At 48.6% G+C, this 25,553-nt stretch overlaps 1 protein-coding gene across 1 annotated transcript in view; it reads left to right on the top strand.

Annotated features, from left to right (window-relative positions):
• The window catches only part of STK10 (serine/threonine kinase 10), an 84,447-nt gene that overhangs the window by 30,038 nt on the left and 28,856 nt on the right, over positions 1 to 25,553 (top strand). Inside the window, exons 3-4 of the mRNA XM_050962902.1 lie at positions 19,930 to 19,978; positions 23,013 to 23,162. Of these exons, the coding sequence (XP_050818859.1) occupies positions 19,930 to 19,978; positions 23,013 to 23,162 (199 nt within the window). The remainder of the gene's footprint in view (positions 1 to 19,929; positions 19,979 to 23,012; positions 23,163 to 25,553) is intronic.

The raw sequence follows: 25,553 nt of genomic DNA, 5'->3' as shown, positions 1-25,553 counted from the left end.
CCTTCCAGGCACAAACATTGGACTGTTCAAATTGGTGAACCTTAACTGAAATTGACAGGCTCCTCCTGAATGTTCAGCTGTTAAATCTTTAGTCCTCTTCCCGTCAGGCAAAAGCCTGAGTGAAGGGTCCTTTAAACCATTCCTTGAAGGCCAGCCCAACTCAAGCCATATCAGATCAGGGTGGGAAGCAAATTCCAACTGAAAACCCTCCAACAGTAAAGGCTTTGTCCTAGGTGTTCAGACCAGGCATGTGAGCCCAGCTATTAGGGCACAACAAAGAGGGAGAGGTGGTTTCTCATTACGAATATGCTTCTGGTCTGCATGAAGCAGCTAGATAAGTACCACAGCAGCAAACTCTGCAGTTAGGTACTTAAAGGCCAGAGCACAATCTCAAAGGCTCTAATTACTGGGATTGGCCACTCAAATGGAAGGGGGAGACTCGTGAATTACCAGTCAGGCTTTGCATTTATCCCTCCCTGTGATGACCTCAGTACAAAGTGGAGTCATGCAGCTTTGTTCCTTTGAAAACAGGATACTGCAGTTCTCATGCCCCTGGCATGAGGTGACAAGTGACCCATCCCTTCACAAAGATGGCAGCTCCCAGTAGCCATGGGCATGCTCCATGCCTGATTCCAGAGCAGTGATTGGAATCTGTTGCCTGCTTGTATTTTTGGCTTGTTCTTCCCATGGGGAAGCTGAGTAATGAGACTAATCAAACTGACAGGTCAGAAAGTGGAAATGCCAATGGCCCAGAAGTTAAACTTCCTGTGATATCCAAAGAAACTAACTCTGGCTTACTGGGGGAATGGACTTGTCTTTGCCTTTGCATCCATTTGATTAAATTGGAAGTGTTTCAACCTGTGTTGTGCTTGGTTTTGAACTCGAATGGAATGTCCCTCCCCAGCTCTCAGTCGTTAGTTTAAGGAAGTGTTTCGCTACTTCAGAGTGCGAGTCTGACTCAGAGGAGTCCCTGGGATACGGATCTGTGCTTTAGTGGCTTGCACAGCTGGAAGGACTTCTTTTTAAATCCTGACAATGCAAAGAAGGGAGCTTTCCCTGGTTACTAAACCAGGTGACTGGGCACAGACTGGCAGTTGTGCTCAGAGGCTCAAAATAAACATTTTATTTAAGGGGATATAATGTTTGAGGTGCCTGTGATGTTAACAGTCTGTCTGCACCCAAGAGCAGCAATGCAAGGTGTTGCCAATGCCGCCCTCTGCCAGTGTGTTTCAGCGCCCCCTGTAGGGCCCACCTTGCAGTGCAGAGGGGAGGAGGATTGGTTATTTGTATTTGCGATAGCACCTAGAGACCCCAGCCTCCTTGTGCTAGGCATTGTGCAGGTGTATAATAGAGATGGCCTTTGCCATGAAGAGCTTAGTTAAAGGGCGTGTCTACGCTGCAATCTAAGTCGACCTATGTTAGGTCGACTTACAGCCACAGCAGTAATTACTTCAGTGGCTGATGCCCATGTTACCCTCCTTCTGTCGGTGTGTGCGCACACCAGGAGCACTTCCACCGACTGAAGAGGGGCAGTGTTGGGCTGAGAGCCAGGCTCCCCCATTCTCCCCCACCCCCCCGAGCTCAGCTGCTTCCCAGCTCTCGATCCCTGCTGGGAAGGGGAGGTAACTACCTGAGACTTCTTACCTCTGGTGGGGAGATCTGCACCCGGAGTCCAGTTGGCTGACATACTCCCAGTAGAGAGCAGGGAGCTCAGAGGGCTGCTCAAGCCCGGAGTCTGGGGGACAGCTCGGAGCGGAAGCCCAGCTGGGGAACGGGCTTTCTTGTCAATTTCATGGCTCTAGCCAGCAGCCAATGTAAGGAATACAGCATAAACACAGACACTGCATTGCCCTAACTACACCAACATAAGCCCTGCAGCTCTCATGCAGGTGGAGTTATGTGGGTGTAGTAGGGCATGTACATTGGCGGGAGCAAGGCTGTAGTGTAGGCGCTGACATAGGTCAACATAAGGCAGCTAACATCAACCTAACTGTGTAGTGTAGACCAAGCCTAAGACTGCAGCTCAGCCAGTGGATACAGCAGACAGGAACACGAGGTAATGATGAGACTGCTGTGATAGCATCATTCATAGCATCACTTTATGACCCACTTATTCTTTGGCCTCGCTGCTGAGATGGCCAATGGGGTGCTGTTGTGATGGTGGTTCTGTGATGTAGCCACAAAGAACGGGACTGAGACAACAAATTTATTTTGGAGGGTACCTTCATGTGCTGATGACTGTGGGCTGCTGCTAGCCTGGAGTATGTTTGAAGTGGTTACTTAGCAGTGAAAAGACTGTTACCAAGCTCCATTCCAGTCCCTCAGGAACTCTGCATTTCAACATACATCCAACATGGGAATGTTGACAGTTGAATGAGAGGCGGTGTGGTCTAGTGGATATGGCACCAAACTGGGAATCAGGAGGGATGGGTTTCATTCCTGGCTCTGCCATTGACCTGCTTTGTGACATTGAGCAAGTCACTTCCCCTCGTTGTGCCTCAGTTTCCCCATCTGTGAAAATGCGTATAATGATGCCAACCTCCTTTGTAAACCACGTTGAGCTCTACAGATGGAAAGTACTGTACAAGAGTTAAGTGGTGGTACGATTATCGTCTTCATGCTTCATTATAGATGAAGCTTTCCATTGTGAAGTCCAAAAAGATGTGTGGTGGTTTTTTGGGGGGCGGTTTGAACCTGTTGTCTTGCTGCCTCTTCCTGTGCTGATGGGGATTGATCTTTTTTTATTCCAAATATTTCTCCATGGAGGTTATTTTGTTCTGGGAAAATGATCTATTATCCTTCAAGTCCCTGGTAAATAGTGCCCTTTTCTTGTAAAGAATATTGGCAAGCTTGTAGCTGCCTGTCTTACAGAGAGCTAATTATTTCACTTCCACCTACAGAATATTTGCCATGTCAGACAAGCTGTTGACATTTGAGTTTTTACTGTATTAGCAATAAGAGTTTCGCTATTATTTTATGGAGTAACCAGAGATCTCCAGTGTGCACAAGGGCCTGTTGCTGCCTAGGAGGGAGAGTGCTGCCGATGGGGTGGAGTGGATGCTGATTGTTTGTTGGCCCTTAGTGCATTTCTGTGTGGGTGTGATGCTGACCTTGCAGAATTCTATGAAATGGAGTTTATGAAAGACTCTCTAAACCCCTGGGCCATTTGGAGCAGATCCTGTGGGGGCCCGGGGTTATGTAGGCAAATTCATAGCTGTTAAGTCCAAAAAGGAGCATTATGGTCATTTAGTCTGACTTCCTGCATAAAACAGGCCATACGTTCTTGCTCAGGAACTTACTGGTGAGCTACAGCATCTCTCTTAGAAGGACATTCAGTCTTGATGTTAAATGTGCCAGACGGTTCACCAGCAGCTCACAAGCATCATATGGGCCAAATTCAAAGCCTGAAGGCAGTGGAACTGGCACCTCTCTCTTCCAGCATGTATTGGGAAACAGGAGGGCACCGATAAAGGTGCCAAGCTAAGTAGGTGTAGGAATGTGTTGTTTTGTCTTTCATTCGTCTTCTGATGGGAGTTTAGCCCTTGGACTTTACTCTTTTTATTGAAGAAAGGAATGTGGATTAAGGTACCAGGGATATCCCCTGGACTTTGTAACAAAATCGAAACTGACTTTCACTGATCAGTACAATGCTTATGTGATTAAAAATAAAACACAAAAAAGCCCTCAACCCAGAGTGGATTCAGTCAAATTTGAGGCCAGTTTGTGAGCAGTAAAACCAAAATCCGACAACTTTGTATTCTGTGCTCTCCTGTGTTCCTGAAGGAGATAGTCCAGGTGTTTGGGGGAAAAAGAGGGAAGTTAACGGTGGGGTGTAACTTGTAGCAGTGTGAAGCAGACTAGCTTTCAGTCAGCGTGCAGAGGGAAAGGTTGTTCTCTTACGTTAATAGCTCTTCTAAGGAGGGTGAGTTGTGGCAAATGGAGTCTCTCCTCTTACGGTTGGCAGAACTGCCCAGCTTCATAGTTCTGCATCAGAACTTGGTCATGCATCTGCCACAACGGTTCTCAAACTCTGGGGTGCAACCCCATTTTAATGCGGTCGCCAGGGCTGGCATTAGACTTGCTGGGGCCCAGAGCTGAAGCCCGAGCCCCATCACCCAGGGCTGAAGCTGAACCCCGAGGACTTCAGCTCTGGGCGACAGGGCTTGGGCTTTGGCTTCAGCTCTGGGCGGCACAGCTCAGATTACAGACCTCTGGCCTGAGGCTGAAGGCCTTTGGTTTTGGCCCTCCCACCCAAGTGGCAGGGCTCGGAATGGTTCAGGCTTTGATCCCCCTCCTGGGGTCATGTAGTAATTTTTGTTGTAAGAAGGGGGTTGCAGTGCAATGAAGTTTGAGAACCACTGCTCTGCCAGATAGGCCAAAGGGAGAGCAGGCTGTCTGCTTGCCCTCTCATTTTATCAATGGCAAGTACCTTCTTTTCACAAAGTTTAAACTTCTGCACCCCCACCCCAGGCCCCATCATGAAATGCTGCCCGGTAATGTGTGCGTGCGTGCACACACATACCTGCTATAGAATATGGAGAGAGGGAGAGGCCTGATCTACGTGAAATGAGCTTTGGGAGGCTGTGAGCAAGATGGTAGACTCCCAGGTACAGTAGACCTCGATTTTCAATTAGACTGAATCAGCTTTTTCTGCTTCTTACTGCACAAAAAGCTGGAGAAAGGGGAATACCTGTGTTGATGGCTCATTCTAATATATGATCCGCTGCTGATCTTATCTAGCAACACTATGTTCTAGCAAGACTCAGCCAGTGCCAAGCCTCTTGAAACTGATAACTGCGGTTAGATGCTGCCTGTTTTGTTTACTTTTGACACAGAAGAATGTCAGGCTTTGCTAATCTTCGACTGGTCTGTAATGTTCAGGCTGTTGCCCAGGTCATACTAGGGAGTCTGCATTACGGAAGTAGCTTGCTGTCAAAGTCCTACAGGGATGTTCAGCAGTGGGAACAGAAGAAGCACATTGCAACAGTACATCAGCTCCAATGAACAGTGCTGGTCTTCACCTACCTTGATGTACAAGCGTGGAAGAAGCAGTGTGGTCCAATGGGTAGGGCACTAGGCTAGATCTTAGGAGCCCTGGATTCTGTTTCCAGGTCTGCCAACAATCTGCTGAGCGGCCTTGGGCAAGTCCCTATTTTTCTGTTTCCTCCTCATCTTGTGTTTTGTCTCGTCTGTTTAGACCAGGGGTGGCCAAGCTGCAGCTCCTGAGCTGTATGTGGCTCTTTTACAGTTAAAGTGTGGCCCATGGGGCCCCTGCATTTCCCCCATTCTCTGCCTACCAGACTAGGGGCAGCTCAGGGCTTCTGCCCTGCGGCGGGATGGTGGAGGTAGGGGCTTCTGCCCAGCAGAGAGGGAAGTCTAGGGGCTTCAGCCTCATGGGAGGGGCCCGCCGGGGCTCAAGGCTTCAGCCTCTAGCCCCACTACCCTGCCGCAAAGCAGGAGCTTTGAGTCCTGGCAGGCACGCCCGGCTCTCAAATACTTCTGAAGATTATTGTATGTGGCTTGGAGGATCCGCGAGTTTGGCCATTCATGATTTAGGCTGTGAGCTCTGGGGCAGCGAATGGCCCTTTCTGCATTTTGTACGCTACCTAGGATAATATGGCCCTGATCTGGGTTGAGGCCTTTAATGCTGCCATAATACAAATACATGAAGCGCTGTCTATGCTTTTCACCCTTCTGTCCTCTGCAGACCTTGCTTTATTGGGGTGCAAACTTTGGACTCTCTCAGGGTTGTTGCAGCCACTTTTGCTTCTTAGTTAAACCTAGTGTGCTAAAATAAGCCCAGAGAGCTGGAGTTTACCAACCCAGTAAGACTGTTCTCTTTCCTCTTTGTGGATGGTGGATTTTTTACATTGCTTATCCTGTTCTGGCATCAAAACTACAAATCCATGGGAAGAAGCTTCCCTGAGATGTTGTGTATATTTGATCTGTTCATTCAAGTCCAGAGTGTCCTAGAGATGGCCTGACTCTCCTTGATTGGAGACCAACATGTTTCCCATCACTCCAGTGCCTCTCAGCTTCTGCCAATGGATGTTGAAAGAGCATTATGGATGGGTTAAGGAAAGTTGCCAATTTGTGTCTGTGCATAGTCTGGAGGGGAAAGTTACTACTACGACCCCTCGGGGAGCAGCCTGCTGGAGACTGGTCTGCCTCTGAACCACACCTTCCGCCTCTGCCAACCCGAATACCTCAAGAGTCACTTTGTTAAAGTGGTGAAAGGATGCCAGCATTTTCTATCTAAAGAGCTTGCCAGGAAACATGATCCTTTCCTGGGCTGGGTGCTACGAAGGGAGAGTCTATCCTGCACCTAAGGCAGGAAATTTTTTCAGTGGGTTGGGATAGTTCACATAGAGGATACTGTTCTAAAGGTGAATTCCCCCAGCATCATGTATAGCTGGGGAGAGTGGGAGGGGAATACGTGCTGCACCCAGAGTGTGTCAGGGACACTGATCTGAAATGTTTGCATTGCAGGGTGACTGGGCGGAGGGGAGAAGGAATGGACCAAAGGCCATGGCTCTTTTTAACAGAGGAAGGGTGGTGCCAGGTTTGCAGCTGAAATCTTCTGCACTTGCTTTCTCTTTCTCTGCAGTTTAACTGCAGTGCCAAATAGCTCCAGTACCCTTTTGAGATATAGATGGGGACTTGTTTAAAGGGATTGAATGGATTTTATCATCCTGAATCTGCTTCTCTCTTTCTCTGAAGCTAGCGGGGTGACTTCCTGTTAATCACAGATGATGCAATCAGTTAGAGGAACTGGGTTTTAGAAATGAAAATGGAAAGACTTCACCCATGATGGGGATGATTATTACCAAGGCAACCAACCGGCTGTTACCTAATGCCAGTGGGCTGTTGAAATTTAATCAACAGAACATGACTGGTGATTTTCACCCAAACTGACACTGCTTAAGAGTGTTTTTCCCTGGTATATTATTAGCCCTCCTGCTTTCCATCTCCTTACAGTGGAAGGAGGAGGTGGACTGTCTCTTTACCATTAAAGCAGACCCTGCCTTCATGTAGCTTAGAGGTTGCACTCAGAAAAGTGACGCCACATAACATTGGTCTTGTGGAGTTTTCTTGTCTCTTTGTTTTTCAGAACATGTACTCGGTTTTGTAAGTGGGAATGTTCTCACCGCCATCCCTGCAAATGCAGCCTGGACTCTGAGAGTCAGGCTGGCTTCTTTCCTTTCACAATATCATTACTGTAATAAGAGATTACAGACATTACTGAGGACTCTGTGCTTTCAGTGGACTGCCTGGGTATAATTCTTTACTAAATTGTGTTAATCAGCTTGATGTACACAAGGAGGGGAATCCCGCTCTCACTCAGAGTTGCTGGCTCTGCCTTGCTAATGAGTGTAAAGGGGTGAAGATATTAGTGGCTGATGTTGGCAGAGAGGATGCTGACACATGCACCCAGGAAGTTGCTTTTCTGAGCAGAATTGTACTCTTGTATCTCAGCGCTTGAAAGGAGAGCGCCAAGGCCCCACTTTTCTGAATTTGTTCACGGGAAGAATCTCCTGAGCAACAGAACAGGGAAAAGATGTTCTGTCAGCGATATTCCTGACTCTTAGTGGAATCCAAATGGCTTTTTTTATTTAGTAGGTGGAAATCCCTGTTAGCCATTTTCCTAATTCCCCCGCCATGCTCTCTAATCTAGAGCTCAATTATCTGGTCTCCCCTGTGATACCAGAAGCTTTTGAGGTAGTCCGGGCCCTCTTACCCTGGACTCCCGAGAGAATCCCGTCTACCTTTTTGTCCTGCTGTAAAGCATTTGTGCTGAATTGGAGTTGCTTATTCAGGCTTGACTAACTCAGCACTGCATAGTAGAAGTCTGTGACTCACAGGGCTTGCTGCTATTTGCTATGTTGCTTCTGCTTTTCCAGTAAGTGGGTGTGATATATGCTAAGAAACCTCAGCTCTTGCTGAGATCTACAACTCTGAACACGTTTTGCTACTAACGCACCTCAGTACCATGTGCTCCTGACTCTTTCGTCCTCCTTCCCCATCCCCTCTTCAAATCAGCTCTACTGCCGTGAACTGTGCAGGCAGGGCTGGCTCCAGCTTTTTTGCTGCCCCAAGCAGTGAAGGAGGAAGAAAAGGTAAAATAAATAAAGCCACGATTGGCGGCACTTCGGCGGCAGCTCTGCCACACCGCTTCATTCTTTGGCGGCAATTCCGCGTCTGGTCCTTCCCTCTGAGAGGTGCTGAGGGACCCGCTGCCGAATTGCCACCAAAGACCCGGATGTGCCACCCCTTTCCATTGGCCACCCCAAGCACCTGCTTCCTGCACTGGTGCCTGGAGCCATCCCTGTGTGCAGGTGAGAATGATCTTCTACTCTCTGCTGCTGCATGGCCACTTTTCTCGTGGCAACTATGCTTCTAAACATGGAAAAACTGAAACTGCTGGTAACGAGTGGTTATTGCAATGCCTGGTACCTAGGAATGCAGACATTGAATCTGAAAAGTCTCTGGTTGGTTCAGAAGGCAGCAGCCTGCTTGGCAATGCAGGTCACTGAGAGCAGAGCCTTGCTCTGAGGGGTGCATGGGTTGCTCATTCAACTCATGGGAGAATTTTGGCCTTCCTGCTGTAGGCAGAGGCCTCCTTGAAAATATTTCATTTATAGGGATAACTTTGGAAAGGGAGAGAGGAGATGGAATCCTCTTCCGGGCCGAGGTGGCAGCCACACTGTTGTAGAAATACTGCCCTGGCCTGTAATTAAACAGTCTTGTGATTTCAAGCAGACTTTGTAAGGGTGTGTGGGCAAACTCCCTGCAGGGCTGGACAAATAGATCATCTCTTTACCCCCTTCCCCTATACACACCTGCCAGGATTGTTGCTGCTCAAACAGATGGATCACTCCATCTGGCTGTAAACATCAATGGTTGCTGCTTTTCGAGGCACAACAGGAAATATGGGTTAATGCCTCCCAGGCCGAGATACAGACGCTGAGCTGGAGTTCATGATACACACATACATACATACATACATACATACACACACAGTGGCTTTGTCATTATGAGTGTATGTCTCTTCCCCTCCCCTGCCCCCCACCATTCACCATTCCTGCTACTCGGTTTCCTTTTTGTTTTTCAGTCCAGATCTGCAGTGGCAACATGGTCTCCTAAAGGATGGCTGCTCCAGCATGAAAAATATTAACACTGGGCCAGGGTGGGGTGTGAAAGGGGAAACTGATGTGGGAAGTAGCCTAAAAACAAGACATAACTAGCCACTGCTAGTGAGTTAGGTGCAGGCTTAGTGGGAATTCATAGGAAGGGGGAAGGTGGAAAGTATATGATTAGTTTAGTCTAATTTCTGTATAGGTGTAAATGAAGCACACAGTGCAGCAGATCGGGCAGTTCCTAGCTTTAACAGCAAGAACTTGTAAATGGGACAAAAACCATGAGCCTCACATCTTGCCCCTCACCACCAAAAACAGCATCAGTGTGTTTATTCATAAGGCTGTAAACATTCTATACCGGGGTAGTGAATCTGCAGCCAGCAGCACCAGATGATTCTTTGCACTGCACTGTCACATCCTCCCCATCAAGTGGTTTCCCCTTTCCCTAGAAATTAACCCTTGGAATGCTGGCACTTTCCAGCCTTCCAGATAAATGAGAGTTTGATCGTGTCACATGATTAATGTGAAGGGATGGTGCCCAGAGCACTTTCAGCTTATGTGACAAGGGGAGATCGTAAGCTTCTCACATGGGCCTTGCAGTAGTATGACAAAGAATGTGGGAGTGCGACACTGACAGGTGGTTGTGGCACAGAGGCACAGACTTCTCCTGCTTCAAACCCTGCTCCACCTAGCGCACACAGCTGCAAGATGCTGCCGCTTATTGTTTTTGTTGTAATCGAATTGTGCAAAAAGCAGCCTGCTGCTAGCCGGAAAGGTTAAAAACCTCAGCACAGTTCTGTAGAGGAAGTTGCTGCTGTTCAGCCCGTGTGGCTGGGGTCGAGGAGAATACATGCCTGGGGGTGTACACAATCCAGCACCCAGCAGTTGTGAGCTACTCAGTAATAAATGTTAAAATGAAGGGAGATGACCTGGAACATTTAAACACTGCTGTCAATTTGCCTAGCACAGTTTGTACCATCTAATAGCAGCCTTGACGCTCCAGAGCAGTGTTGCTGTTAAGAAGCAATAGTCTGCTCATTGTTCAGCACAAAGATAACACCTCTGCAGCATTGTAGGTGGGCAGAAACTGTTCTGTTGACTCTGGGCTCCCCGCTTGGTCTTGAATGACCACCATGACTCATCCTTGACCTGGAGATGTCCCTCCTGAGACCACAGGGGTGCTCAGTCCATAGGCTTATGTGACCCTTCATGCCTCTTAGCTGGTCAAGAAGAGGGCTTCATTGAGAGGCTTAATTTATTGATCCAAACAAAGTTGGGTTCATCACTCCCCCCCTTTCCCCATACAAACTCTTAATCTCTCTCCAGACCAAACCTATCAAACAACCTCCACTCGCTGTGCTGGGGAACACAAGTGTCCATTCCCAGGGAACTTTGGGGAGCTGGAGTGACAACAGGCTCTTGTTGCACAAGAACCCCCCAGATGACGCTTCCTGTCTGTGTCGGCTGACTCATTTAATCCAACTTTAGTTACAACTAGTGATAGTTCAGAGACATCAGCTGCTCCTCACCATGCGAACTTACAGTGTGTAGTCCAAATAAATGCCAACTTTTTAAAAAAGAGAGAAACCACATACCTTAGAGTGCCCTGAGTTTAAACACACCCTAGAAAAAATAGTTATGCGTGTGTGGAATGAGCTCGCTAAACTTGCTACAGGAAGATTGAAACCATTTATAAAGAAATGTACTTCCTGCTCTGTGTTGGATGATGGAAGGGGCAAAGGAGAGCTCTGTGAAAGAGAAAGGAAGTTCACCTGAAACCAGAAACCATGCAAGAATCTGATGACTTGCAGGTTTGGGTCTCTTCATTGTAAACCCTTTCGCAGGCTTCCTCCCCTCCTCAAACTTCTTCCATCAAATTTGTTCCACACCCATTCTGCACGGGCAAATGCAGTGGCTGGTGGGTGAGAAAAACTCGGTTTACTCTTCATTCTTAGCTGTGACGTTGTTTTGGGGAGTGCTGGTCCTTAACTGTGACTTGATGGGAGCAGAACATTTTTTAAATGTTTTTGTGGCAGGGCACCAGTGAACTGCAGCTTCTAGTAGAAGCAGTGGAAAATGCAGAAAGTGACACTTGTCCTCTGTGAGTTTTTATTTTTCAGAGCACTAGAGTGACTTCAGCAAGCCCCTAGGAGCCAGAGGCCCTGTATTAAAAATTTGAGTATCTCCTGGAAATGTGCGGGTACAGGCAAGTTACTGGGCTTCGTGTGCTCATCAGCTTTGCTGGAAAATTGGGTGTGTTCACTTATTGCAGGCTTGGGGAATGAGGATTGTTCTGGGTTCTTTTTTACCAAATCTAAGAGTCCTAATGGAGCTGAAATCGCAGTGAAAGCCCAGGTGGTCCAGTGCACCGTTCCTTCTTTACCTACTGAGAGAATTACTTTTTCTGCGAAGGAGCAAATCGGTGACACAGCACAAGTTCTATAATCATTCAGTCAGAAGCACTCCTGACATTAAATGTGCATTTTCTGAGGGGGGGTGATGAGCTTCACACTTACCATATGGGAAATGCGTGTCCCTCCTGTGGCCCTTTCTGTATAAATACAGCTGCTGGCTGGCTGCGCAAAGAGCAAGGGGAGGGACAGGTGCTCTGCAGCGGTTTGAAAAAACTTGGAAGGAGTGTGGAGTCTTCGAACCCTCTTAAAATCCCCTTCCTGCTGCTTCACTGGAGCGTTCCGAGTGCACAGAAGAGGACGTGGGAGGGTTCTTGCCTGGCACCAACATGCAACAGTGATCAGATCTCCCACATAAAAGGTGCCCAACTATTGTTGCAAGATTCTGTTGAGTCTATTCTCCCTTTTGATCATAAAAAGGTGGCTGTGCCCATGGGCTTGATTCTGGGGGACAAAATCAACCCCTTTGGTGCAGCTCAGGACTTTGCGTTAAACTGAAAACTAGATCAGTATTGGGGGTACAACATCCCACAGCATCCTGCTCAGGTCTGTGCAGTTGGCTGCAACCTGTCAACATCTGTAGTGGCTACAAGAATCTGAAATACTCTCCTTGCTGCTGGGGGCAAAGGTGGTGAGGGTAAAGTCCCTATCTTAGTATCTGGTGCCAGGGCTAGACAGGAGACTGCTTGTTGCTTTCGGTAAAGAGATCTCTCTAGACCCTCTGTATCAGTGGTCCTTGTGACTTCTGGTGGCATTAACAGGATGTGGTCAGCAGTCTGTCTTTTGTCTCTTAGGTCCCTCTGTGATGAAAACCAATACAAACCCAGCATGTAGTTGGGTGCTGCTGCACGTACAGTATACAAAGTGTTAACCAAAGACTGAAGAGTGTAACCCAGGAGATTTGTGACTGCTTTAACAATTTGAGTGAAAAGGGAAAAAAAAAAAGCTATTGTTGAGGCTAAATTTCCTCTTCTGGAGCTCAGACCCATAGATGCGCTCAGCAGGCTTTGCTAAGGAAGTCCTGAACTTGTTACATTGAAAAAATTATTATAAACAGGATGTTTGCCAAAGCCCCTCTCCTAACTGCTCATAAGAAAGCCAGCCCAGACTTTGTTGGCTCTACTGTTGAATGTGAGACTTCTGATTTGAGGGGGGAGGGGGCTGTGCTGGCTAGCCACATCTCCACACCAACCTTTGTAGTTTTAGGAAGCATCTTCCTGAGAAGGCTGTGCAGTCTGCATCCTAGCAGCATCGGATCCTGTGCTTGCCAAGGATTATAAATATTAAGTGATTTCAGAGTAGCAGCCATGTTAGTTTGTATCTGCAAAAAAGAACAGGAGTACTTGTGGCACCTTAGAGACTAACAAATTTATTTGAGCATAAGCTTTCATGGGCTACAGCTATAGAATAACATGCTGCCAGGGCTGGTGCAAGGATGTTTCATGCCCTAGGCAAAACTTCCACCTTGCGCCCCTGCCCTGAGGTGTTCCTTCCCCCCCCCCCACGGTAGCTCCCCCTCTCCACCCTGAGGCGCCCCCCCTTGTGGCAGCTCCCCCCCCTCCACCCTGAGGCACCCTCCCCCGTCCCAGCTCACCCCTGCTCTGTGCACAAGCAGCCCGAGCACGCCGTGGTTGCTTCACTTCTCCCACCTCCCAGGCTTGCAGCGCCTAAGCTGATTGGTGCCACAAGCCTGGGAGGTGAGAGAAGTGAAGCAGCCATGGCGTGCCTGGAGAGGAGGCGGGGCAGAGGTGAGCTGGGGCGGGGAGTTCCCCTGTGTGCTGCCCCCGCCCTTACTTGATGCAGGCGGCCCTCCCCGCGCTCCCCTGCCCCAACTCCCTCCGCGTAAATGCTGGCGGTGACCGGGGCGGCCGAAGATCTGGCCGCCATGGTCGCTGACGAAGAAAATGGCACCCCCCAAATCCCAGCGCCCTAGGCAACCCCCTAGGTCACCTAAATGGTTGCACTGGCCCTGCCTGCTGTCTTCACTGGTTGGCTTTTGCAAGACACCATTAGCGCTGCAGGTGACTGGACAGTGCATGCTGAATCTTTGGTTTGCAGTCTGTATGAAACCTGTAGACTTTTAATTAAGGAGTGGCTAGAATCCTGGTATATCATGCCTTTTGTAATTCCGCTGTGCCCTGTTGCTGAAGGGTTAAGTGCCAGGGATGTGCTTGTACCATACAGAATGCACAGTCCCTGTCCTAAAGAGCTTGCGCTCTGAAAGATGCCTGAGGGAAGCCAGAGGGCAGGATGAATAGGCCATGGATTTTTCTTCTCTCCGCCCCCCTCGCACCTTTGGAAATATTAAACTCTTCTCTGTGGGAAGAAGTGAAGTCTTCTTTTTTTTTTGTCTTTTTTTTTTGTTTTTTTAGGTACTGAGGAGAGTTTAAGGGGGGGACGTGTCATGGGGAGGGCATGATATCCAGACAGGTCAGCATGGCACAGGGCTGGGAGGAGGAGATGGGAGCAAACAGAGTATTAACATTGGCATCGTTCATGGAGTGAGGTGGTACAAGGCTACCAGTGATTTGCAGGGTGACATTGACAGAAAATACAGTACAGTTAGCTAGCTTATCAAAACAGGTGAAAATAGGACTGAGTAAAGGGTTAATTTGTAGCCAAAGTCTTTTAATGAGTTACAGGCATAATCAGTGCGCAGAAACATGGACTCTTGTCAACAGTTCTTTTTACGACTGTCTTAACTTGCCCAGAACCTCATTTAAACCAGACCACCAGGGTGCCTGTCCTGTGGCATGTGAATGACTGAGAGATCGTTACCCTTTGTGCTTTAAATCCTGTCTGTGTAATATCCAAATCCTGCTTTTTTGCCACCTTCCTCAACCCTCTCTCATTTCATGGCTTCAAGTTCAAGAGTCATAGTTGCTGCCAACATCCAGGACTGGCTTTCGATGTGGCTTCAGTTTATTAATAGTAACGATGCCTGGGTTTTTATTTTGTGTCAGGCTGGTCCTGAGAGAGAGAGAGTGTGTGTGTGTACGCGTGCGCGCACCCATGCTTTGCAGGACTGCATTCTGTGGGACGGAATGTATGGGATAGTGTGTCCAGCGCTAAAAGATGAACTCAGGTCATTGGACTTCATGCATTTGGGACTGTGAGAGTTAGACTGTTTAAACTCAGATTTCAGGGCTGAAAGGAGCACAAATGCTTTCTAGATATTTAGACCAACCAGCCCCAACCCGTAGTTATTCATTAGCATCTCTGGCCTAGTTGAAAATGCATTTTGTTTTTTTTAAACCTTCCAGATTCCCATTGTCTGGCTCTCTTCCTTCCCGCCTCTCCCCCCACCACACACACATCCTTTTCTCTGTGCTCAGCCTGTGTTTCAGATGTATTAACTTTCCTGGCTTTCTCTGCCTCCTCCCCTTCTCATAGTGTAATCCAAAATGAGGTTTCGCAAAGCTCAAACACACCAAATATTGACCCAAACAAAGCTGGGTTCGTTGCTCCCTCCATTCCCCATACAAACTTGTAATCTCTCTCCAGGCCAAACCTATAGAACAACCTCCACTTGCTGTGCTGGGGAACACAAGTGTCCATTCCCAGGGAACTTTGGGGAGCTGGAGTGACAACAGGCTCCTGTTGCACAAGAACCCCACACATGATGCTTCCTGCCTGTGTCAGCTGACTGGCTCTGTGGCACTCCACTCTCTTTCAAGAGTGACTGCGTTTGAGGGAGGATGCTTTAGAGTATTTTGACCTTAAATGCTTCAGCGGGAGCTGTAACCCAGCAGGAGGGTGGTCTGGCAACCAGTTTAACATCTGGGTGTCTAAAGGTATGTCTACACAGCAAAGAAAAACCTGGGGCTGGCCCCGTGGGGCTCAGGTTGTGGGGCTGTTTCATAGCTGTGTAGATGGTTGGGTTGGGTTGGAGCTGGAGCCCAAGGTCTGGGATCCTTCCACCCCGCAGGGGCCTAGAGCGAGGGTCAGCTGGCACAGGTCAGCAGTGGGTGTCTAGCTGCTGTGTAGACGTACCCTAAGGGGCTGACTGTGAGGTGCTCAGAACTTGCTCTGCCCATTTAAATCAGTGGGGCTGCTTACAGGTGACGTGCCTTAGGGCTGAACTTTGAGTTCCCATCTCTTCTTGGGGCTCTGCCCCCTGCCATTTTCAGCTTCAAAGAATTCAAATTACAAAAGTAAATATGGATGCTCCCAGAACGGGACCTGGAGGAACTTGCATGTGACTGGAACCTTCTGGCACAGCGCAGGAAGCATGTTGATGGCTGCTTACTGGGAGTCTGAACTGACCCTTATACAAAGGCCATGTGGGACTGACTTACCTCTTGCTCCGGGGCTGAGCTTGAGGTTTGTGAACCCCAGGTCAAAGGTAGCTCCAAGAGCCGAACCCAGGTGTGCTGCCTGGTAGTACAAGCAACAATAGGCAGCTTCTGGTTGGGCCTTCTTCATGAAAGCAATGTAAGTCGTGCTGAGCTGTATGAATGAAGAGAGTCCGATCCCTTCTCGATGGTACTGCTCTGACACTGCTGCTCCCGGAAAGAACAGAGGGAGATTCTCATTTTTCAACAGCCGTAGCATCTTATCCTTCCCCATTATGAGACTGAACATGCCACTGCTACAAAGCTCCATGCCAGTCCCCATCATTCCGGATTGTTTTGCCCTCTAATACTCTGTCCAGAGGAAGTGCTGTTTCCCCTCGCTGGCAGTAGTGTGTAGCAGGGGAATCCTGTGTGATCACTTCGCTTGCGGATGCATGGAACTGCATCCACTTGTTCTAATGGATGGGGGTGGAGAATGCCACTTAAAGTAAATGGTTTAAGTGAGGCAGCCCCAGATATGGATCTAATGAACCAGGTGGGGATATGGGGCAGGGAAACAGTGTCAGTAGAGCAGCCCCTGTGTTTTTACTTTACTGGAGACACTCCAGTTTTAAACACCAATCTAGGTAATGCCACAACTGCACCCCTTTCTCATGCTAGCATGTGGGGCATATTGTCCCAGCTTCTTCACCTCCTGTGAGTTCTGTGACTCGCATTCCAAATTGTTCTCCCTGTTTTCAAACTCTCTGGGCTCGTTCCATCGATTCACCTTATATCCGCCTACTCCCCAGCCTCTTCAAAGTGCTCTCCCAGTCTTTGCTTCTGCCTCATTTCTCGCAGCTCTGCAGGTGAAGACGCTTTGCCTAGTGCTGCCGCATCTGCCTCGGATCTCTCAATCCTGTCCAGAGCAATTTCCCCGCTGTCTCCTGGGTGCCAGCTGGCTTTTTATACAGTGACTGTAAGAGACACAAAGTAGTACATTGCCCTTCTATAGGGCAAAAAAGAGCAACAAAAAATATTAGAGATATGGAACAGCTTCCAGCATGACATAAGAACGGCCATACCGGGTCAGACCAAAGGTCCATCTAGCCCAGTATCGGTCTGTCAACAGTGGCCGATGCCAGGTGCCCCAGAGGGAGTGAACCCAACAGGCAATGATCAAGTGATCTCTCTCCTGCCATCCATCTCCATCCTCTGACGAACAGAGGCTAGGGACACCATTCTTTACCCAATAAGACTGGGATTTTTCAGTTTGGAAAAGAGACAACTAAGGGGGAGATATGGTAGAGGTCTATAAAATCATGACTGGTGTGGAGAAAGTGAATAAAGAAATGTTATTTACTCCTCATAACACAAGGACTAGGGGTCATCAAATGAAATTAATAGGCAGCAGGTTTAAAACAAACAAAAGAAAGTATTTCTTCACACAATGCACAGTCAACCTGTGGAACTCCTTGCCAGAGGATGTTGTGAAGGCCAAGACTATAACAGGGTTCAAAAAAGAACTAGGTAAGTTCATGGGGGATAGGTCCACCAATGGCTATCTGTTATGTTGCTATTATCGTCCTCTATCAAGGATTTGCCAGAAGCTGGGACTGGGAGACCGGATGGCTCACTTGATGTTGACCTGTTCTGTTCATTCCTTCTGGGGCACCTGGCATTGGTCACTGTTGGAAGACAGGATACTGGGCTAGATGGTTCTTTGGTCTCTGACCCAGTATGGCTGTTCTTATATTCTATAGCACCTTCAGTCTGAGGAGCTCAAAGCTTTGTAGAGACTAATGAATTATGCCTCACGCTGTCTCGGAAACAGGGAAGTACTATTTCCATTGCACACCTGTGCAATCTGAGGCAAAAGGAGTGGGATGTGACTTGACCAAAGTTGCACAGTGAGTCAGTTGGAAAGCTGGGAATTAAACCCAAATCTCCTGAGTCCTAGTCCTGTGCTTTTTAACCATAAGAGCGTCCTTCCTCAAAGCGGTGTGGATTAGTACTACCTCAGCATGAAATGTCTGGCTCCACACAGAGCTGCAGTTCAGTCAGCTCTGTCCTCAGTAGCCCCATCTAAAAGGGGGCTTAGCTTATTTGGTTATTGTCCTCAAAAGTAAACTCTGGCCTTTAATCTCTCTGCATATTGCCCTGTATGGTACTGGGACATGAAAAGAGACACCGTCAGGGTGGTTTTATAGTCCAAGGTATCTTTCCATATCCTTATGTCAACCCCTGAAAGTTTTGAAAACTGGCTCTTTGCTTACCTGAGCCCATTTCTGTCCCGGGAATGCACGCTCTGGTGGTTGGGCTGCTCTGGGGAGCAGGGCTGTTGGCACAGAGCTGCTGCTCTTGAAGTAAGGCGTTGGAAGCATTCTCACTGAGATGGATGGAGGTGGGGGTGGAAACCCAGGCAGTCTTCAGACCAGTGCAAGAGGTCTTGGGTGGCCCAACCTTGGACCCACCAGCCTGGATGAGATCCCTCTCCAACATACAGCAAAGAGGTCTTATGTGATTCTGAGTCTCCAGTGCTGCAGCCTCTTTGCTTGGGATCTCCTGAAGGGCACAGTTGTGTGATCATCTAGCACTGCAGCCTGCTGAGGCGTAATCTCAAACGGCACTAATCCATTATTGTGCCTAATCCTGCTAAGTAGAGGCTTTTGCTCTTGAGAGGAGTAAATCACTAACCAGGCTGCAGTCCTGTTAGCATTTGCCAGTCAATTTGGAAAGCCTCTTAGCTTTCTGCATGGAAATATGGTATGCACATGGCTTCTGCTGGCACTTTCCACAAGTAGCATCTTGGCAGCTACGTGAGCAGCACCACAGCAAGGAGGGCTAGCCTGGTAGCTGCAGCTTTGTACCACATGTGGGAGATTTGTCTTGTCTCTCACACCACTGGGCTATTGGCGCAGGGCCCGGCTCTTCAGCAGTGATCATATCAACAGATTAAGAAACAGCACTGGTTGAGGGGATGCCAGAAGGTTAGTCACTGTGGCTGTGTCTGTACTAGACAGAAAGGGTTCTTCCATCACTGTAGTAAATCCACCTCTCCAAGAGGAAGTAGCTAGTTCGAGGAAAGAATTATTCCAGCTACCTAGTGCTGTCTACACTAGGGTTTAGGTCGGCTTAACTACGTCTCTCAGGGGTGTGAATTTTTCACATCCTTGAGTGACGTAGCTGGGTCAGCCTAACTTTCTGGGATTCGGCCTTGAAGGGTGGTGGTGATGGTGCAGGAGGATGCTGGGATACCAGCAGATACCTAGTACCTCCTCCATAGTGGAAGTAACAAAGATCTGGCGGTTGACTACAGCTCTGTACTGAAATGTTTTTCCTTAAATCACTTATAAAATCAGGAGAAGGCTGCTAACTATGGAGCAATCAAAACCAAACGTAAAAAAGCCCCTTTTAAAAAAAAAGTGACATAATAATTCCAGCCACATCAGCTCTCTGGTATGACAGCTATCTCATCCTGTTGGCAAGTCCACAGCTCTGGAACAGCCCCATCAAAAGCTGTAAACAAACATGAAGACGGAACTGAAACCTTAAGGCTGCTCCAGATGGGCCTCCAGGTATGAGGGTCTAGGCTGGCTTTGATTCACGTGCGTGTTGGCGTAATAAGAAAACAATACTTCCGTCACTGTAGCCAAGTAAAACTCTGTCCTGCTTCCTCAGGTTGTGGGCCGTAGGGACTCAGGAAAGCTCTCGGAGGGACGTGCTCTGTGTGTGTGTGTGTACGCCCTTTCTGTTGGGAACAATAGAGTGCCATGTGGATTCTGTGCCACGGTTGCCTGTGAGATCTCTCACTCCAGGGAGAAAATGGCACATGTAAAACTTATGGTTTTGTAGCATCAGGAATAAAATTCTGGCTAACAAAAACCACTGAGTGTCTCTGTGCTGCTGCAAGAATGGTGAATAAATCTGAACAGTGCAGAGGGTTACCAAGAGCTAGTCTTGTTTGAGTAGGGAGGGGGAAGTACGTTTGGCTCCAACACAAGCCCCTTTGCTCCCTTTCCCCTGTCACGTGGGCTGTACTCAGAAATACAGGTTTCAGATCTCTATTTATAACTGATTTTAACCCCTATCTCTTTGTTTTGCTAGATCATGATTGAGTTTTGCCCTGGTGGGGCAGTGGATGCTGTCATGCTAGGTAAGTGCCGCAAATCAATATCCTTACTTTGACTAGGGATATGTTGGAGACAGAGAAATCTGCACTCGAAGGACTGCGGGGCAGCTCCCTCCTCTTCATGTAATGTTCCTGTGCTCCTTAGCAGCAGACGCGACATCCTCCACTACCCTCCCAGGATGTGGCTCCTTGCATGGCTTTTGTAGGGTGGTGGGTCGTGGTTTTCTGTGTAACTAAATAGAAACCCTGCTGCAGCCTTAACTATGGAGCCTCTGCCTCTCCTCCATAATCTGCGTGTTGGCTAGGTTTATTGTGGCAACCTCTGGGCATCTTCCGAGCTATGTGTGTCAGTCTGCTGCATGGTCTATAGATTGCTCAGTGTTGGCAAGCAGTGGGGTGGAGGTGATTTTTAGGGGGGATGGGTGCCTATAATACTTCCTGCCTGAGGATGTCTGTTTGGGACCCCATGTATACAGCACACTGATACCGTGTCACTTGTATGCTCCTAAAGAAAGCCCTCCGGTAAAAGGAAAAGGGGTTTAAGCTGTTAATCTGGGTGTCATTGACATTGAGTCTCTCCAAGTCTCCTTCCACCCCTGGCATCAGTAATCCATTGAAACAGCTAGTGTTACAGCAGACTGAGACCAAGGGCTAGTCTACACTGACAATGATCTGGTGTGGTTGCGGCACAGCGCTGGGAGAGAGCTCTCCCAAAACTCTTAAAAAACCATCTTCATGAAGGGCGTAGCTGCTAGAGCTGGGGCACTGTCTACACTGGCACTTTACAGCGCTGCAACTTGCTGCACTCGAGGGTGTGTTTTTTCATACCCTGAGCGAGAAGGTTGCAACGCTGTTAATTGCCAGTGTAGACAGGCCCTCACATTAATGCCATGAAGCCACCACTTTAACTCCTCCCTTCTGCATGTGGGCCCTGCCTCCAGTTGAGAGGAGCTGGCCTTTGAGCGCTGTGAAGCATATTGATGTCAGCTAGAGCAGCACAGTTGCACCCAGCAGCCCCCATTGTGCCGGGCACAGTACAAACCTATATGAAGACACAATTTCTCCCTTTTTAAAAATAAAAAGGGCTTCCCCTGCTGGAGAGTGAGAACAGTGCTCCTGGTGTCTGCTCATCTAGAGACTGTAGAACAAGGTGACAACCTGGACTTTGGTCACTTTCTCCTGGGTTTTTTCCCCCCAGTGTTCATGAAGATCTGACTGTTTTCTCCTACGGAAGTGTGCTGAGCCCAGGCTCATCACTTTCAGTTCCCAGTCTGCAAATTGGAAACGTGTCTAATTCAGGAAACTTGCCTGAAGAACTGCAGTGTTCTGCTGTGGTGTCCAAATCACCGCATCTTATGGTAACCTGGCGTCTGTGTTTGGGGGCAAGGATGCCTAGTTGATAAGGGACGATGCAGTCTCTGTTGCGAAACTGCACTCACAGTGCTGGGGCTGTGGTGTGGATTTGCTGTGGTTGAGCTTTCCAGCTGAATGGTAGGTCCCAGCGGGGCAGGAGAGCTCCAACCCATCTGAGTTTCTTGGGGCCTTAGACTCCTGTCTGATCAGGTCTGGTATCTCCTGTTTCATAGGCTGCCAGCCTTGCAGAGGATATGGCTTAGAATGTGGGAGGGAGGAAACAGGTATTATGAAATCCTAACTGACTGGCCTGGCCATACAGGCCAAGGGATGGTGATGTTGCCATAATCTCAGAGTTCCATTGTTACCAGTATCGGGGTATATTAAATAGGTGATTGGGGATTGGGAAAGGCTGCTGCCCCCGTAGGTAAATCAGTCCCAAGAGGGTCAGACTAAGAGTTTCTTAACAGTAGAGGTGGTCTGGAAAACAAGAGAGGTGGGAAAATCATGACCATTTACATTTGACTTTGGCTTGATAGCACGCTCCTGAACAGCTGTGCAGTGAAAGCCGTGCTTCGGCCAGACTCGTAGCTGAGGGTCACTGAAAATCTCCAGCTTTGAGTTACTGAAGGGAAGGGGGAGGTGGAAAAGCAGGGAGAAGAACAAAACAGCTGAACCAGCATCTTTTTCTCTGATTCTGCGATTAAGTTCCTTGGCTTTGAATGAATGGCTGTCCTACTTAACATAAGCTCCCTTCAGTCCTTGAGTCTGCCCCCTCCTTTGGTATACAATAGGCTATTCTAGCTGCCCGGAACACATCTACATCTATTCCAGCTGCCCGGATCTGCAGGTTCCAGTGTTGTCCATTTAACTTTGGGCACAGAGGGAAGATTAACACAAGGAGGCTGGGTGGGTAGAGGGGAGTGGAGGCCTGACTCTTCTCAACATTCTGCAAGGAAGATGGTTTGCTGAGATGGTGCTTTGGGATAAAGGTCATAGAGTGAGGATCTCCCTGATGGGTAGGGGAGAGTGCACAGGAGCATAACTTTGTTTTCTGGGGCGTCCCAACGAGCTGCAGAAATAGAAGGCTGCTGTAGTTACCGTTGGGCCGACAAATGTATATGAATTGTGCATGTGTCTGTTAACTAGGCCTAGCACCACTCAGGTCATGTCTCTCCCTATGCCCACACTGCCTTGTGGCCAGCTTCTCACTGTTTGGGGCAAGGACTGCAGTCCTCCTTGCCTTAGTGTGCAAATCAGTATCCCAGTGCAGATTCTGGTGTCTCCTACAATTAGAGTTCAGGTCTGTTCTCTCCACAGTGCCCCAGTGGTGAGTACTTGTATCCAGCCCTCAAGGAGGGAAATCAGACTCCCTTTTAGGATTCCAAGGATGACTGATCTATAGGTTTCCCTCAAAGGGAAATGTGTGCATCATCTGCGATGCTCTCGTGCCAGTTGACCCACGTGTGTGTCCCGGGGGGTTCAATAGTATCCCTGTTCTGAAAGCATGTGGGAATATTGTGCTGTGAGCTTAGGGAATTAACTTTCTCAATACTAGAGTGATTTGTATGGGTATCCCACTGCCCTAACAGATGTATAGTGGCCATATACAGTCTGCTGCACAGGGTCTGGGTCACAGGCTGCATCTGTTGCTCAAGTGAAGCCTCTCTAATCCCCTCTTGGTTTAACGGCTGTCTCTCTGCAGAGTTGGATCGAGGCCTGACGGAACCCCAGATTCAAGTGATTTGCCGCCAGATGTTAGAGGCTCTTGTCTACCTCCACAGTAAGAAGATCATCCACCGTGACTTAAAGGCAGGCAATGTACTACTCACCCAGGATGGAGATATCAAACTTGGTGAGCTTTTAGTTGGGGTGTCACAGAGAGAGAAGTTGGGTGCATGCTTGCTAGGTGTATAATTCTGAATTGGTAGCGATTCAGTCTCCGCTGAGTAGCTTTGCTCTACTTGTGACTGTATTGTAATAAACTCTTAGCAACTGAGCATAGTATCTTACAAGCCATATTTTAAGAAGCCTTGGTTGTTATCTGTATGTCAGAAACAAAACTTCAGGTTGACATTTTTTTCAAAGGCAAAATATCCCTCCACTGGGAGAGGGGTAATGTGCACTGGTTTGTAAGGGTCTCCTGCTCTGAAGCTTTGCTTCTCATCCTTATCTATTGGGTCTGCTTATAACAGGAAGGGGGCAGGCTTGATGTCACTCAGGCCTGGTCTACACTATGCGTTTAAACTGATTTTAGTAGCGTTAAACCGATTTAACCCTGCACCTGTCCACACAACGAGGCCCTTTATATCGATATAAAGGGCTCTTAAAACCGGTTTCTGTACTCCTCCCCGACGAGAGAAGTACCACTGAAATCGGTATTGCCATGTCCAATTAGGGTTAGTGTGGCCGCAAATCGACGATATTGGCCTCCGGGCTGTATCCCACAGTGCACCACTGTGACCACTCTGAAAAGCCATCTGAACTCGGATGCACTGGCCAGGTAGCCAGGAAAAGCCCCGCGAACTTTTGAATTGCATTTCCTGTTTGCCCAGCGTGGAGCTCTGATCAGCACGGGTGGCGATGCAGTCCCAAATCCAAAAAGAGCTCCAGCATGGACCGTACGGGAGATACTGGATCTGACCGCTGTATGAGGAGACAAATCTGTTCTATCAGAGCTCCATTACAGAAGACAAAATGCCAAAGCATTTGAAAAAAATCTCCAGGCTATGATACAGAGTCCACAGCACAGTGCTGTGTGACAAGCGTAACGGAAAGCCAAAGAATCAAATGGACACTCATGGAGGAAGGGAAGGGGGACTGATGACTCCAGCTATCCCACAGTCCCCACAATCTCCAAAAAGTATTTGCATTCTTGGCTGAGCTCCCAATGCTTGTAGGGTCAAACACATTGTCTGGGGTGGTTCAGGGTATATCTCGTCAATTTAACCCCCCACTCCACCCCCACCCCCCCCGTGAAAGAAAAGGGGAAAAAATTGTTTCTTGACTTTTTTCAATGTCACCCTATATCTACTGCATGCTGCTGGTAGGCGGGGTGCTGCAGCACTGAACAGCAGCATCTTCTCCCCTCCCCTCCCCGGTGGCAGATGGTACAGTGCAGGAGGACTGGTAGCCGTCCTCGTCGTCGTCTCATGAGTGCTCCTGGCTGGCCTCAGGTGAGGTCGGCCGGGGGCGCCTGGTTAAAAATAGGAATGACTCCAGGTTATTCCCGGCAGATGGTACAGAACGGCTGGTAACTGTCCTCATCATAGCAACTGGGGGCTGAGCTCCATCAGCCCGCCCCCCTTTCATGTCTAAAGAAAAGATTCTGTACTGCCTGGATTATCATAGCAGCTGGATGCTGGGCTCCTCTCCCCCCCACTGTTTAATGTCCTGCCTGGACTATCATAGCAGCTGGAGGCTGCCTCCCCCTCATTTTATCTCACTAACAAGTCAGTGTTTCTTATTCCTGCATTCTTTATTACTTCATCACACAAATGGGGGGACCCTGCAACGGTAGCCCAGGAGGGTTGGGGGAGGAGGGAAGCAACGGGTGGGGTTGTTGCAGGGGCACCCCCTAGAATGGCATGCAGCTCATCATTTCTGCGGGATCTGACACGGAGCTGCTGTGCGCTCTGGTACACTGGTTCTCTAGTACACTTGCCCCATATTCTAGGCAGGACTGACTCTATTTTTAGATACAACATAAAGGAGGGAATGATCCGGGGGGTCATTCCCATTTTTGTCTTTGCTCCCCCAGCCGACTTCAGCAAAGGTCAGCCAGGAGCACCCATGATAACAGCAGATGGTACAGAACGACTGATAACCGTCATCTCATCGCCAATTTACAATGGCACAGCAGACGGTACAGAACGACTGGCAACCGTCTCTGCTTCCTTGCAAAGGCAAATGAATGCTGCTGTGTAGCGCTGCAGTACCGCCTCTGTCAGCGGCATCCAGTACACATATGGTGACAGTGACAAAAGGCAAAACTGGCTCCAGGGTTGCCATGCTATGGCGTCTGCCAGGGCAATCCAGGGAAAAAGGGCACGAAATGATTGTCTGCCGTTGCTTTCACGGAGGAAGGAATGAGTGATGACATTTACCCAGAATCACTCGCGACACTGTTTTTGCACCATCGTGCATTGGGATCTCAACCCAGAATTCCAATGGGCAGGGGAGACTGCTGGAGCTATGGGATAGCTACCCACAGTGCAACGCTCCAGAAATCGACGATAGCCTCGGA

Source organism: Gopherus flavomarginatus, chromosome 7, assembly GCF_025201925.1.
Source record: "Gopherus flavomarginatus isolate rGopFla2 chromosome 7, rGopFla2.mat.asm, whole genome shotgun sequence".
Taxonomy (NCBI): Eukaryota; Metazoa; Chordata; order Testudines; family Testudinidae; genus Gopherus; species Gopherus flavomarginatus.
Note: the sequence above shows the minus strand (reverse complement) of the source record. Positions and strands in the feature narration are given on the sequence as shown.